This window comes from Serinus canaria, chromosome 18 (assembly GCF_022539315.1).
Source record: "Serinus canaria isolate serCan28SL12 chromosome 18, serCan2020, whole genome shotgun sequence".
Lineage (NCBI taxonomy): Eukaryota > Metazoa > Chordata > Aves > Passeriformes > Fringillidae > Serinus > Serinus canaria.
The window spans coordinates 1,442,966-1,457,379 of NC_066331.1; the positions used below are offsets into that span (position 1 = coordinate 1,442,966).

At 50.6% G+C, this 14,414-nt stretch overlaps 1 protein-coding gene across 1 annotated transcript in view; it reads left to right on the forward strand.

The window, feature by feature from the left end:
* LOC108962649 (uncharacterized) overlaps positions 1-7,892 on the forward strand; it is a 13,031-nt gene extending 5,139 nt beyond the window's left edge. Inside the window, exon 3 of the mRNA XM_018918775.3 lies at positions 7,852-7,892. Coding sequence (XP_018774320.2) covers positions 7,852-7,892 — 41 coding nt within the window. The remainder of the gene's footprint in view (positions 1-7,851) is intronic.
* The last annotated feature ends 6,522 nt before the right edge of the window (positions 7,893-14,414 follow it).

The window sequence follows — 14,414 nt, forward strand, 5'->3', positions numbered from 1 at the left end:
TAAACCAGGCTCGGTGGGGAGCAGGGGGGGCCCATCCCCCTTGAATTCAGACGAAATCAAACCCGGGATTTTTTTAATAAATCCATTTTACGGCTGGAACGAGGGCGGGAGCAGGGAATATTTGGGGCCTGGAGACCCCAGCCCTGCTGCCTCTCCCCCTGGGTTGGAGTTATTATTTTCCTGGCTATGAAAAGCTCCCGTGGAGGCTGGGAGGGGTTTGTAAGTCACTAATGGGTTTCTCACCTCCAAGTGGTTCCAGTTTTCCTCTCTGGGATGGGATGGTTTCCATTATGTTGTTAATGGGCAGGAGCTGCTCCCAAGGGAGGGCTGAGAGGGGCCAGGAGCTCTGGGGACAATCAGGGGACACCAACCCAGCCCAGCTGGTGCTGGGGACCAAAACACCTCCAGCCTGGTCTAGGTGTGGAAATAACTTCCTAAAATGCCCATTTTTTGTTCCCTGAGGGAATTTTGTTGTTAATGGGCAGGAGCTGCTCCCGAGGGAGGGCTGAGAGGGGCCAGGAGCTCTGGGGACAATCAGGGGACACCAACCCAGCCCAGCTGGTGCTGGGGACCAAAACACCTCCAGCCTGGTCTAGGTGTGGAAGTAACTTCCTAAAATGCCCATTTTTTGTCAAAGCTGTTTCCTCAGGGGACAACTGCTGCTTCCAGCCCCCTGAGCCACACCAGGAGGGACAAAGGTGTCCCCCAGGAGCAGAGGCTGCACCCCTTGCCATGCCTGGATGGGGGTACCCTGATAAACCCCACGGGAGAAGGGGAATGTTCAAGCAGGAGCAGGTGGGATGGTGCCCCCAGGATTTGGGGCTTGGCAGAGCCAGGAGGAAGCTCTGGAATCCCAGATTGCCTCGAGCCCAGCCAGGATTCACTGCAGGCTCAGCACAGCCCAGGCCAGCCCTGGCCTTTCATGACCCCCATGAGGAGCAGCTTGGAAAATTCCCGGGATAAGAAAAAGGGAAGAGTTAAAGACCCCATAAATGGCTGTAGGACCAAGAACACGATTTCATGTGACTGCAATGGACACATAATTGTGTTAATTATTTCTCCTCACCGATGAGGCCCAGAGTCCTGTTCTCCTGGTAATCAGCAGGAAAATTCCTGGGATAAGAGTTAAATTCCCAAATTGACCACCATGGACACATGATTGTGTTAATTATTTCTCCTCACCGATGAGGCCCAGAGTCCTGCTCTGGGTGGTTCTCCTGGTAATCAATAGGAAAATTCCTGGGATAAGAGAAAGGGAAGTGTTAAAGACCCCATAAATGGCTGTAGGACCAAGAACATCATTTCATGTGGAGCAAGTTGACTGCAATGGACACATAATTGTGTTAATTTTTTTCCTTCTCACCAATGAGGCCCAGAGTCCTGCTCTGGGTGGTTCTCCTGGTAATCAGCAGGAAAGTTCCTGGAATAAGAGAAATTCCCAGGACAAGAGTTAAATTCCCAGGACAAGAGTTAAATTCCCAAGCTGACCACCCTGGACACATGATTGTGCAGATTTCTCCAGCTGCAGCCCCTGGAAGCTGCTCAGCCCAGTGCCCCAGGGCAAGGAAGTCCCTGCTGTGGCCGTGACCTGCTGGCCCGGCTGAGGAGTGCCCAGAAATGAGAGGCAGCTGCAGAATTCGCCTCCTCCCAGGAGCTCCAGGTGACCCAGAGCAGGAATGAGCCCACGCAGGTGGCACTGCAGGACGGGCTGAGTGGCTCCCCAGCAGCCCCGGGTCAGGATTTACGGCAGCCAGGGGAATTTCGGGTTTCCCAATCACGGCTTTGCAAAGCAAACAGACAATTCCTGCTGCTCTCTAACCTCGCCTTGACCTCTCCCTCTGCCTTCCAGACCCAGCAAGCTGACTGTCATGGACAAATAATTATGTTCATTATTTCTCCTCAGCGATGAGGCCCAGAGTCCTGCTCGGGGTGGTTCTCCTGCTAATCAGCAGGAAGATTCCCAGGATAAGAAAAAGGGAAGAGTTAAAGACCCCATAAATGGCTGCAGGACCAAGAACATGATTTCATGTGGAGCAAGCTGACCACCATGGACAGATAATTATGTTCAGTTTTTCTCATCACTGATGAGGCCCAGAGTCCTGCTCCGGGTGGTTCTCCTGGTAATCAGCAGGAAGATTCCCAGGATAAGAAAAATTCCCAGGATAAGAGCTAAATTCCCAAGTTGACCACCATGGATACATAATTATGTTCATTATTTCTCCTCACCAATGAGGCCCAGAGTCCTGCTCCTGGAAATAAGCAGGAAAATTCCTGGGATATGGAAATTGAGTGGTGGGGAGCAAATTCCTTCAGGCTCTTTCTGGGATCTTCTCCTGCTGTTTGGAAATGCATCTGCCTTGCCATGGGGGAGGAAACTCGGATAGTTGGGATGCTCGGGATGCAGGAGAAAACGTGGGAAGAGCTGAGCTGCTCTGCTGGGGAGTGACTTCTTCCTCAGCTTTGATGAGCGCTGCAACGCCCATCCTGATGGAATTATCATCGCTGTCACGTTGGTAAGAAAGGAAATAAAACCCCAAAATGATGATGGGATCCACCCAGATCACCTGGCTAAAATCAGGAACACTCCCTGAGCCACCAGGAACAGCCTGAGACTGGAGCCCAGTGGCCTCCACACCTCCCTCTAACCACCAGACGACCCACCCTGTGTGAGCAAACGGAATAAAATCTGAAAGAAAACAAAAATCTGACTGGAGAAATGTGCTCTGCAGAACCAGAACGCTCAGCGCGGGCAGAGAGGATGCAGTCCAGCGCTTTACTTCCAGGCAAACATTTCAAAATGGACTTATAATGTAGCCTTTCATTTCGCTTTTACGTGAAGGTTTTACTTGAACTTGTAACGAAGATGGAAAAATCCGAGGTTGCCACGGCTCCTGGCGCTCTGCCTAATGCACTCCAATCTTTTTCCCCTAATAAAGGAGATTTCTGAAACCCCCCCAGAAAAAGGGAAGAGTTAAAGACCCCATAAATGGCTGCAGGACCAAGAACATCATTTCATGTGGAGCAAGTTGACCACCATGGACACTTAATTATGTTCAGTTTTATCTCCTCACTGATGAGGCCCAGAGTCCTGCTCCGGGTGGTTCTCCTGGTAATCAGCAGGAAAATTCCCGGGATAAGAAAAAGGGAAGAGTTAACGAGCCCATAAATGGCTGTAGGGCCAAGAAGGTGATTTCATGTGGAGCAAGCTGACCACCATGGACACATAATTGTGTTCAGTTTTTCTCCTCACCAATGAGGCCCAGAGTCTTGATGATGATTTGATGATAATGATGATGATGATGGTGGTGGTGGTTATTTGATGATGATTTGATGATGATGATGATGATGATAATGATGGTGGTGATTAGATAATGATGATGGTGATTTTGCTTATGCCGCTGGTGATTTGATGTGGTGCTGATGATGCTGATTTGTATGCTCTGCTGGTGATTTGATCTGATGGTGATGCTGCTGCTGCTGTGATGACTGATTGTATGATGATTTGCATGTGATGCATGGTGATTTGATGTGATGCTGGTGCATTTGATGCTGCTGATGATGTGCTCTGTGATGTGTGATTTGATGATTGATGATGATGCTGATTTGATGATGATTGCTGATGTGCGTGATGCTGCTGATGTGATGATGCTGATGCTGTGTGCTGCTGATGGTGATGATGATGATGATGTGATTTGATGATGATGATGATGATGATTTGATGATGATGTGATTTGATGATGATGATGATGATGATGATGATGTGATTTGATGATGATGACGATGATGATTTGATGATGATATCCCAGGCAGAGAGCAGCTGGAAGGAGGAGGAGAGGCAGCCCGGAGCCCTCCTGACCCTCTGCAGCTCCCTGGCCAAGCCAGGACCCAGCAGTTCTCCTCTCCAGCTTCCTTCTCCTGACACCCTTGTTCCCCATCCATGGCAGCAGAGGGGCCCTGGCCATTCCACTGCCCTTCCCAGCATGGATTTCCTCCTGGAATTCAGGGGCCTTTGTAGCTTTTCCCCTCGCAGTTCCCTTGGAGATTTGGTGGGACGTGATTCGATCCACATCGAGTTGGGCTTTGAGGTTTTCTCAGGGCAGCCTGAGCCTGCTGGAATTCTGGGGATGGATGGGCAGTGGGAACACTCAGGAATCACCAGAGATGGTTCAAAGATGGTTGTGATGTTCCTGTAGGCGGGAACAGGCACGTGGAGATGTGATAAATCCCGGGAGTTATCCTGGTCCTGAGAGCAGCAGGGAAGTGCTGATGCTCCTGCTCCCTCCAGGCTTTCAGGGGATCCTCCTAGAGCCAGAGCTCCTTGGCTTGTCCAAGTGGTGGCTGCCTGCCAGCCCCGTTTATTCCCAACATGTGGTTCTGATTTGGAAATGTCCAGATCTCAACATCTTTAATCTTCTCACACCTCGGGATTTTTTGTTTTGGTTTGGTTTTGGGAAAGGCTGAACCGTGTGCTCGGGATAATGGTTAAAAAGCAGCACAGACAGTTTAACGGGGGAAAAAAAAAAAGAAGAAAGATAAACTAAAATTATTTATTAAAAAAAAAAATAAAATCCAGCTGGCGCTTTTCTGGTCTCAAAGGTGCAGTGTGGAAATTCGGGGATGCTTTTGTTGGTCTCAGCTCTGTAATCCCTGAAGAAACTCCGTGAATTTGGTGATTAAAAAGATCCTGACAGATCCCACCAGGTGACAAAAATTTAAATATTTTTAATGTTGAAGAAAGTTGTCTTCCTAGAGGTTCAAATCCAATCCAGTTCTGGTGTGCACTGGAAGGACTGGGTGCCCTCCCTGGGCAGGATCAGCAGGGCAGGAAGGTTTTCCCAGCATTTGGAAGGTCCCTGGATCCCTCCAGGAGTTTGGGAAGGTCAGCTGATCTCCTCTGGGATTTGGGAAGGTCACCTGATCTGTCCTGGGGTTTGGGAAGGTCACGATCTCCTGGGTTGGAGTCCCTGATCCCTGGGGTCTGGAGGTCCGGATTCCGGGGCTGGGAAGGTCACCTGGATCTATCCTTGGGGTCTGGGAAGGTCCCTGGATCTCCCCTGGGGTCTGGGAAGGTCCCTGGATCTCCCTGGGGTTTGGGAAGGTCCCTGGATCTCCCCTGGGGTTTGGGAAGGTCCCTGGATCTCCCTGGGGTTTGGGAAGGTCCCTGGATCTCCCCTGGGGTCTGGGAAGGTCCCTGGATCTCCCCTGGGGAAAAAAAAGGAAAAGGCACAAAAATCCCATTTTTTTCCCCCCAAGGAAGAAGCTGAGCGAGCACCAAATCCATGGGAATGGGAGCAGAGCTGGGAAAGCTCCATTAGCCAGGGTGGGCAGGGCTGCTCCAGGGGCTTTACTGGGAGCACTGGGAGGGGGCTGTGCAGGCACTGGGCTCTCTGGGAATCACTTTGGGATTCCCCCTGTTCCGGGTGGGACTGGGAGCACCCTCTGCTCCTCACTGGGGTGTCTCTGCTCTGGTTCAGAGGGACAGCACTTGCAGCAGGTCCTGGCAGGAGATTTTAGGGCACTGAAGGAAGGGACGTGGCACAGCTCACCAGGGCCTTTCCAAAGGAAGCAGAAGAGCCTTGTGGCTCCCCCCAGCCCGGGGTATTCCATGATTCCAGGAGTTCATTGCTGTTTCCACCCCCAGAGAGACCTGCCGGGCTCTCCTCTCCTCTCCCCAAGACAGGGGTGAGCACATCCATACCTTTCTGCCCACCTGGTACCTGAGGATTCTTTGTGCCAAAAGGGTTGGAATGCTGCAATTCCCGGGCCTTGAACGCCACCTATCCCCGAGCATTCCCAGGAAAGGAGATCTCTCCTTATCTGGTGGCTCAGGCCCTGCAGCTCCCCGTGGATCAGCTGGATGCAGTTGCCTGCCCAGCCTCCAGTTTCACTTCCATTCGTTTGTTTTCCTTTTCTTTTCAACTTTATTTTTCTCTCCTCGGCAGTTCATTAGCATCTTCCCTTTCCTTGCCTGCCTTTCCCCCCCTGCCTTTCTCCTGGAACCCAGAAGTATTTCACTGTGGGCTGCCAAGTGATTTCTATCTCGGTGAAAAAGAACTTGCTATTTCCTGAAAACCTACCGCTGTTTTCTCTCCCTCTGCCCCCCCAGATCCTCCCTGAGCCCTGACACAAATCCAGGTAACTCGATGAGAAGGCAGGGAAAACAAACGGATTCTGCCTGGCACAGGAGCTCGGGGATTGTCTCTGCCCAGATCTGGTTTATAAATTCCCCCCAGAGCCCACTCCTGCAGGGAGCAATGACAAAGGGGGAGGCTCTGGAGTTTTCCACTGGTTTGAGGGGATTTTTTGGCATTTTAGGCATTTTTTTGGGAGAAAGCTCTGCGTGACAGCGCTGGGTCAGTGCGGTTTGATGTGCTTTCCCTGCCAGTGCTGGGGGTGGCTTTAACCCAACCTCCCGCAGCCATCCCACCTGCCCATCCCATAATATCCCAAAAAACCCACAGCCACGCCTGTTAATCCCAGTGAAATTCCCAGCTGAACCATTGCCCAGGAACTGGGCTGGGCACCGACCTCACCTGGCTGCTGTTCCCAAAGTGCCTCCAGTGCCATGGGGATGGCACCATTCCAGGGAGAAGACTTATATTTTATATTTTACCTTTTTTATTTTACCTTTTTATTTTATATTTTATATTTTACATTTTATATTTTACATTTTACATTTTACATTTTACATTTTACTTTTTATATTTTACATTTTACATTTTACTTTTTACATTTTACATTTTATATTTTATATTATTTAATATTTTATATTATTTTATATTTTACATTTTACATTTTATATTTTACATTTTACATTTTATATTTTACATTTTATTTTTTACATTTTACATTTTATATCTTATAATTTATATCTCATAATTTACATTTTACATTTTGCATTTTACATCTTATATTTTCTATCTTATACTTCTGTCGTGGTTTGAGAAGAAGTGAGTTTTTTCAGATGCTGTAGTCAAGCTAATGAGCGCTCAGATTTAAACATGACGATTTCAAACCACGACAATTTCATTTTATATTTTATTTATGTATTTACATTTTATTTTCCGCGGGGTCGTTGGATGAACTGGAGCAAGCAGAGAACTGAAACCCTGACTTAACGAGGCCATTCTCAGATTGGGCTGATTTTCCAGTGCCTGTCACTCTCAGCACAGGGGAAGTCAGCCTTTTAAGGAGTTTATTTCTTCAGGGTGCCTTCATTTCCGAAGGCTTCTCTGGGCCCCGGGCTCGATTTCTGTTTGGGTTGGGACTTGGAGAAGCGAGCCTTTGAACCAAGCCCTTGTGGGATTAGGAGCTCTGTTTGTCAGCTGGGTTTTGGTGTTGCATAACTCCCCAGTCTCCTCCAGCATCCCAGAAAACGGATGAGCTCGGGCTTTTTCCTCGCCCCTTCCCCCTCTCCAGCCCTCCCCATCTTCGCTGGGATTTTTTATGGTCCGTGATTGGAAGCAAAAGGTCTCAAAGAGAGAGGAAATCAAGCCCGTCAATAAATGCTAAAAATATTTAGTGTGGCAGGCTCTGTATTTTCTTTTTTGTGAAACGCTGATTAATATTCAGTGGTTGAAGGTTAATACCCCATTCATTTTATTCCCTTTACATCCTCTGCACAGCAGTGGCTGCTCCAATTTCGACTCCTAATTCATGCAAATCTGGTTCCAATCAGGATATTAGGAACTCTCTGCATAAGCAGGGGGGCAGTTAAAGAAAAAGAAAAAAGAAAAAAGAAGAAGGAGAAATCACCCAATTGTTGAATTATCTTTGGGGACAATCCCCCCCCACACACACATGGACACCCCAGATGCACAGGGTGTTCATTGTGCCTTTCTCTCCTTCCAGACACGGAGGGAACATCCACGGAGGAGTTTTTGGCAGGATAAGCCACCAGTTTTTGTTTGGACACGGCAGCAAAAAAAGTCTCTGGCCTGGCTCACAAAGGAGCTGGATGATAATAAAACCTCATGCTGAGCTTAAACCCAAGGCTGAGAGCAGGGACTGGGGGATCCCGGCTCAGGTGAGGTTCTCACCTCAGCTTGGTGCAGAAGGTGCAAGAGTAGTGCAGGGAAAATGATATTTGCTTCCTTTCCCCCCTTTTTTCTTTAAATGTGAGTGGGAAGCCCTTTTGCCTGTGGATCCTGGGTTTTCCACCCTCTTTGGAGGTTCTGTGTGGTCCTGGCAGGGCTGGATTTGGGATCTCAGGGCTGGATTTGGGATCTCGGGGCTGGATTTGGGATCTCAGGGCTGGATCTGGGATCTCAGCTCCTGCAGGGGGAACCCCAGTGATCCCAGCTCCAGGATCCCCTGGAGGGCTGCCTGTCAGGAACATTCTGGGTGGGCCTGGGTCCTGAGGAGAACCCCCCTGTCACCCTGCTGGCCTGTGGGGGTCCCAGTTCTGGGTTTCTCTGGGTCTGCATTGAAGGCACTTGAGATGATAATTCCTGTTCACACTCAGGTGTTCATTATTAATCAGTAAAACTGTGAGTTCTGCAGCTTCCCATCAGAAGGCACAAAATGCCCAACAATCTCTTGGTCCAAGGGCTTTTCAGACTGAACTGTCCCATTAAGAGCTGACACCTGGATTATTTTCCCTTTTACCCCAATAACTGATCCCACAGAGCCCCAGTGGGGACTTTCCTGCCCAGTTCCAAAATGCCCCCCAAACCCCTGGAGAAGGAGGAAGAAGAAGGTGAAGAAGAAGCCCAGGATGACACCCTGTGCCTCCACCTTGCTCCATCCAGAGCACACTACAAACCCCAAACCCTCAATGTCTCACCCACCCACTCTGCTCTCTGTAATCTATTGCACACTTTGGGGGGTTCCAGTCTGTTCTGGAGTTTGGGAAACTTTCCCCATGGATGAGGGGCAGAGTCAGAGCTGCCCTGGGGGTCAGGGCACCTCAGAGCAGACACAGAAACATTCCCTGTGGTGCCCTGGGTTTGCCCAGTGGCCCGTGGTGACACTGCAGTGACACTTCCAGGCTGTGCTCAGAGCAGCTCCTCATCCTCCTCAGCGCTGGGAGCCTTTCCCTGCTGGTGACTCCAGCTCTGCAAAACGAGCTCAGGCTCCAGAAGGGCCCTGTCTGGCCAAAATGCAAAACTTCCCCACAGGGCACAAGTGGGCTGTGTTTTTCCAACCAGGGAACAGCGTTGGGCCCCTTTCATCACCTTTTTTTTTGCACTTCTTTCAGGAGTGATTTAAATTGGAGGCAATGGTACTGAACCTCTGACACTCTGAATCACACCCTTCAGCTCCAGCCTTTTTCTAGAACCACTTTGCCTGCAGCTCTTGTGGTTTGGTCTGGCTTTTCCCCCCCTCAGCATTTGTTCTTTCCACTCTGTTTGTGCCACCTCTGTGAAATTTCAGTTCGTTTTTATTAATTTTTTTTTTTTTTTTGCCTCGGTATAGGAGAAAGTGCTGGTGACTGCTGAGGGCTCCTTTCCCAATTCTATTCCAATCCCAAGGCTTGCTTCCAGCCCTTCCAAAAATGTGCTTATGGGGTTGGGCTGTCCTTCTCTGCTCCCACCCACGCCTAGGATGGTTCTTTGCACGCTGGGCCTCAAAGGATGAGTCTGGACTCTGGTTTTTTGGTTCTTCAGAATTGTTCATTGTTTCTTATCTACAAAGTCCCTTCTCTGCCCGACCTGGATCTGACCAGCAGGGCAGCCAAAGGCACTCTGACCACCCCCAAGGCGGGCACATCTTTTTATAGTAAAAACTACGGATATCATATTTACTTTTTATCCCCAATACCTCGTCACCAAGTGCACCCTCACCCCAGACCAATCCCCAGGTGCCAACATCACCACAGCAGATGGATGACAAGAAGAAGAAGGAAGAGCCTGGTGACACGCCCTGACTGCTCCATCTTGTCTCCACAACCCCCCTGTACCCAAACCCCAAAATCTGGGATTTACCCTATAATTGTGTCTTCCCTTCACCATTCCCACCCCAGTGATTCCCACAGGTTCCATCTCCTCATACACCGGTGGCACATCCCCAGATGGATCAAAATCCATCCACCAAGTGCTTCTGGCAACATTCCAAGGCTCCCGAGCCCCCCAAGGGTTCTCTGGGTAGCTCTGGACATCAGCTGAGTTCCCACAGGTGCTGAGCCCTCATCCCCTCCTCTGTCACCCGGGAGAACACCCAGCCAATCCTGTAAAAAGTGCAATTATCCTTCAAAATGGTGGATTTGAAGTCATTTTGGCAGGGCTGGTTGGGCAGACAAGGGGAGCACAGAGGGATTCAGGGTTTGTTTCACCCAGAATTGTTTCTCTCCCTGTGCTTCCGTTGGTGTGATTCCTGATCCTGGACTGCTAAAGCTCCCCAGTGCCCCCCTGGTCTGAGCCCTGCCTTGTTTGCTCCTGGCCCTTCAAACGAGCCTTGCTCCTCTCTGGGGATGCTCTAGGCTGGAGCTCTGCACGTCCAGCACTGTTTTTTGGGAAGGAGAGAAAGGATTGGAGGCAGTGAAAGAAAAGGTGGGAAAGGGGAAAGGGTGGGGAGTGTGAGATGGACCTCGGGGTGGGGCTGGGTTGTTGGTCGGGGCTGTCAGGAAAATCAATCCACAAACTCCAGAGGTTTCTGTCCAGAAAGGAGCCAGAGCAGTCCTGGAACTTTATTCCAATCAAGGCAGAGGCCTTGGGACATCCCCTGGGGTCTCTCCAATTTTTGGAGTGTGCAGCCCCTTTTTATCCCAATTTCCAGCCACATTTCCCTTCTCTCTTCCCCCATTTCTGAGGGACTGGAGAGGTTCAGACTTCCCAGAACACCTGATCCCAGAGATTCCCCTCTAATGCACAACCCTCCCTTTTCATTTTTAATTCCTACGGAATTTAGGGGTTTTCCCCATTTCTGAGGTGCCTGAGAGGTTCAGACTCCCCAGAACCCCTGATCCCAGAGATTCCCCTCTAATGTACAACCCTCCCTTTTCATTTTTAATTCCTACGGAATTTAGGGGTTTTTCTTCCTCGTTGTTTCTTTCATCTTTCAATGTCCAATTTCATTTATCAGCAAACCTGAAATTTATTTGTAACAGCAAATCTCTTTTTCCATCCATCAATCAGTGGAACCCTTCCCATGGTTTCCTTTATTTCCCAGTGCTGGCTTTATGTTTTATCCCCCAGCAGAGCTCAGCTGGTTTGGAAAGACAAATCCCCCGTTCCTCTCAGGGCTGATGCAGCTTCCCCTTCCTGCTGTGGGGCTGGTCCCACTGGAGCAGATCCCAAACTCCCTGCATCCACCTGTGGATCCAATCCCAGATCCCAAACTCCCTGCATCCCCCTGTGGATCCAATCCCAGATCCCAAACTCCCTGCATCCCCCTGTGGATCCAATCCCAGATCCCAAACTCCCTGCATCCACCTGTGGATCCAATCCCAGATCCCAAACTCCCTGCATCCCCCTGTGGATCCAGATTGCCACCCACAGCTCTCCTCACACAGCTTTGGGCAGAGTGGGACCCTCAGGAGCAGCAAATTCATTTTTAGTCCTTCCACTGTCTCCTGATCCCTCTGCACTCCCTGTTTGTGTGCTCCCACTGGGAGCAGCTCCCCGAGGCTCTGTCTGGGTGGTTTAGGCTCAGCTGGGCCATGCCAGTGGCCACACCTCTGGGCAAAGCACACGGAATTGCAAAGTTTCCCTTTTTTTTTAAAGTTTTTTCCCCTTTTTCCTCCCGTTTCACGTCAAACCAGCCGACGCCCGTCACCGTCCTCAGCCCCGGCTCTGATGCAAACTTTTTCCACCTGGGCCAAGTCAGGCCTTCAAAAATATAAATAAATAGGAAGAGAAAAGGGGAAAAAAAAGAGAAAAAAATCTTTTTAGAGCTATTTTTACAGGCATGACACAGCGGAGGGTGACACACGGGCTGTGCTCAGTGGGTGGGAGCAGGGCTGGCTCCTGTTGTTCTTGTCCCTGGGCCCAGCATTACCAGTGGCCACCTTGGTTTGGGCTCTGGTGATGGTGCCAGGGGGGCTGGGGAGGGTTTGGGGGGTGGGTGGTGGTGCTGCAGGGGGGGTTGGTGCTGGGGTGGGGGGCTCCAAATTGGGGACATTTCATTTCCTTCTTCACCCTGTTCTGCTCAGGCGCTGCTGCAGTTCCATCTTCCCGTGGGCACGCGTCCATCTGAGGGGGGCTGGTCCTCGGGGGGGGGTCTGGGCATGGAGGGGGCCAGGGAGGGATTGGGGTGGGATTGGGTGGGATTGGGTGGGATTGGGGTGGGATGGAGGTGGGATGGAGGTGGGATGGGCTGGCGTGGAGAGGGAAGGGAGATGGCCGAGTCTGATGCCAGCCAACATCTGCCAGGCTCATCCACGACCTCGTGGTTTTATAGCCCCATAAAGGGCAGCTGAGAGAGGCTCCAGCAGAGGTTCTGGATTTGGAGGCTCCAGGAGAGGTTCTGGCTGTGGAGGCTCTGGGAGAGGTTCTGGCTGTGGAGGCTCCAGGAGAGGTTCTGGCTGTGGAGGCTCCAGGAGAGGTTCTGGCTGTGGAGGCTCCAGGAGAGGTTCTGGCTTTGGAGGCTCCAGGAGAGGTTCTGGCTTTGGAGGCTCCAGGAGAGGTTCTGGCTGTGGAGGCTCCAGCAGAACTGGGAGGAGCCGGCCTCATGCCCTGGTGCCAGCAGGGAGAGCCAGGCTGGCATTCGGGGCTGCCCCGGGCAGGAGCTGGGCACTGCCCGGCCCTGGCAGCAGCTCTGGGTGCTCCTGCCTGGCTCTGCCCATGGAGGCTCTGTGCAGTGCCTGGAGGGGCTCTGGAGCTCCTTCCCTGGCCCTGCAGGGCAGGAGGAGCCGGCCGAGCTCCCAGCACACGAGCAGGATGGGCAGAGCTGGTGGGAAGCAGCAGAGTCTGCTCCACAGCTGGTCCCCACCCTGGCCTCTCCCTTTTGCTCTGAGCTCCTCTTCCCTGGCTCTTCCCACCATCTCCACTCCCAGATTCCATTCCTGGCCAGTCCCTGGACACCTGGACTGGGCCCAGCTCCCTTCCCACCACTCAGGGATGGTGGCCACCGGCTCTGGAGCCTGGGAGGGACCGGGATGGGCACTGGGATGGGCACAGGAACAACTCCTGGAGATGCCTTGGATCCTTCCAATCGGGGCAGGGGCAGAGCTGAGCACGGCCCAGGCATTCCCAGTTTCACTGGGACCTTCCTGCACTGTTTATTCCCAGTTTTCCTTGGGACATTGATGGGAACCTTGCCCTCCTGGCATCCCACACTGGGGTGAAGGTTTGCTGCTGCAATCAGGGATGCTCCCTCTGAGCAGGACTCGGTGGCCAGCTCAGAAACTCCTCCCAAGGCAGAGGCAGCGAGGAAAAGCTGCTTGGAAAAAGGAGAATTGCCTTTTAAAGTTAGATTATTTTATGTAAAAAAAGATCAGTTTGGAGATGTTTGAATCAGGTTTGTTCTGTAAGGCTGGGAGCAGAAAAAGGAGAATTACCTTTTAAAGTAAGATGTATTTGAAGTTTAATTTTAATTAAAGTGAGTAAAAAAAGGAACAATTAACCCCCTGGAGATGTTTGACTCAGGTTTGTTCTGTAAGGCAAAAAACAGAAAAAGGAGAATTACCTTTTAAAGTTAGATGATTTTATGTAAAAAAAAGGAACAGTTTGGAGATGTTTGACTCGGGTTTGTTCTGTAAGGCTAAAAACAGAAAAAGGAGAATTACCTTTTAAAGTTAGATGATTTTATGTAAAAAAGGATCAGTTTGGAGATGTTTGACTCAGGTTTGTTCTGTAAGGCTGAAAACAGAAAAAGGAGAATTACCTTTTAAAGTGAGATTATTTTGTGTAAAAAAAGGATCAGTTTGGAGATGTTTGACTCGGGTTTGTTCTGTAAGGCTGGAAACAGGAGGAAATCAGTTTTTTGGCCCATTTCTGTGTGAAAACCAGGAAAACTGGCAGTGAAAGGATGGGATGTGGGATGTGCTGCTCCAGTCCTGTACCCCCAGACTCCCTGCAAACGTGCCGAGGAAGGAGCCAGCAGAGCCCCGAGCTCTCCCTCTCCCTCAGCCCTGGTCCCCCACCTCGAGCAGGGGATGCTGGCCCTGCTTCCCTGCTTTTATGGGGACTCCCCACCGAGGCAGACTCCAGTTAAAAGGTTACTGCCCAGCTGTGAGGGATGCAGACAGGCTCACAGCTCCGTGCCGGGGTGACCTCATATCTCATATTTATTGACTAAATGTGGCTTGAACTAGTCACCACCAGTAAAATAAACCACAGCCCCGAGTGCTGCAGGAATATTCCATGGCACACACTCTCCCAGGTCCTCGTCACACCCCTGCTTTCACTTGGATGGACCAAAAAATTAAAAAATATATTAGAAAAAAAAAAAAAAGAAAAAGAGGTGAAAGCCTCGTTACCAATCTCATTTCTTTTACAAGGTGGGTCCTGCAGAAACCCTTTCAGTGCAGGGTT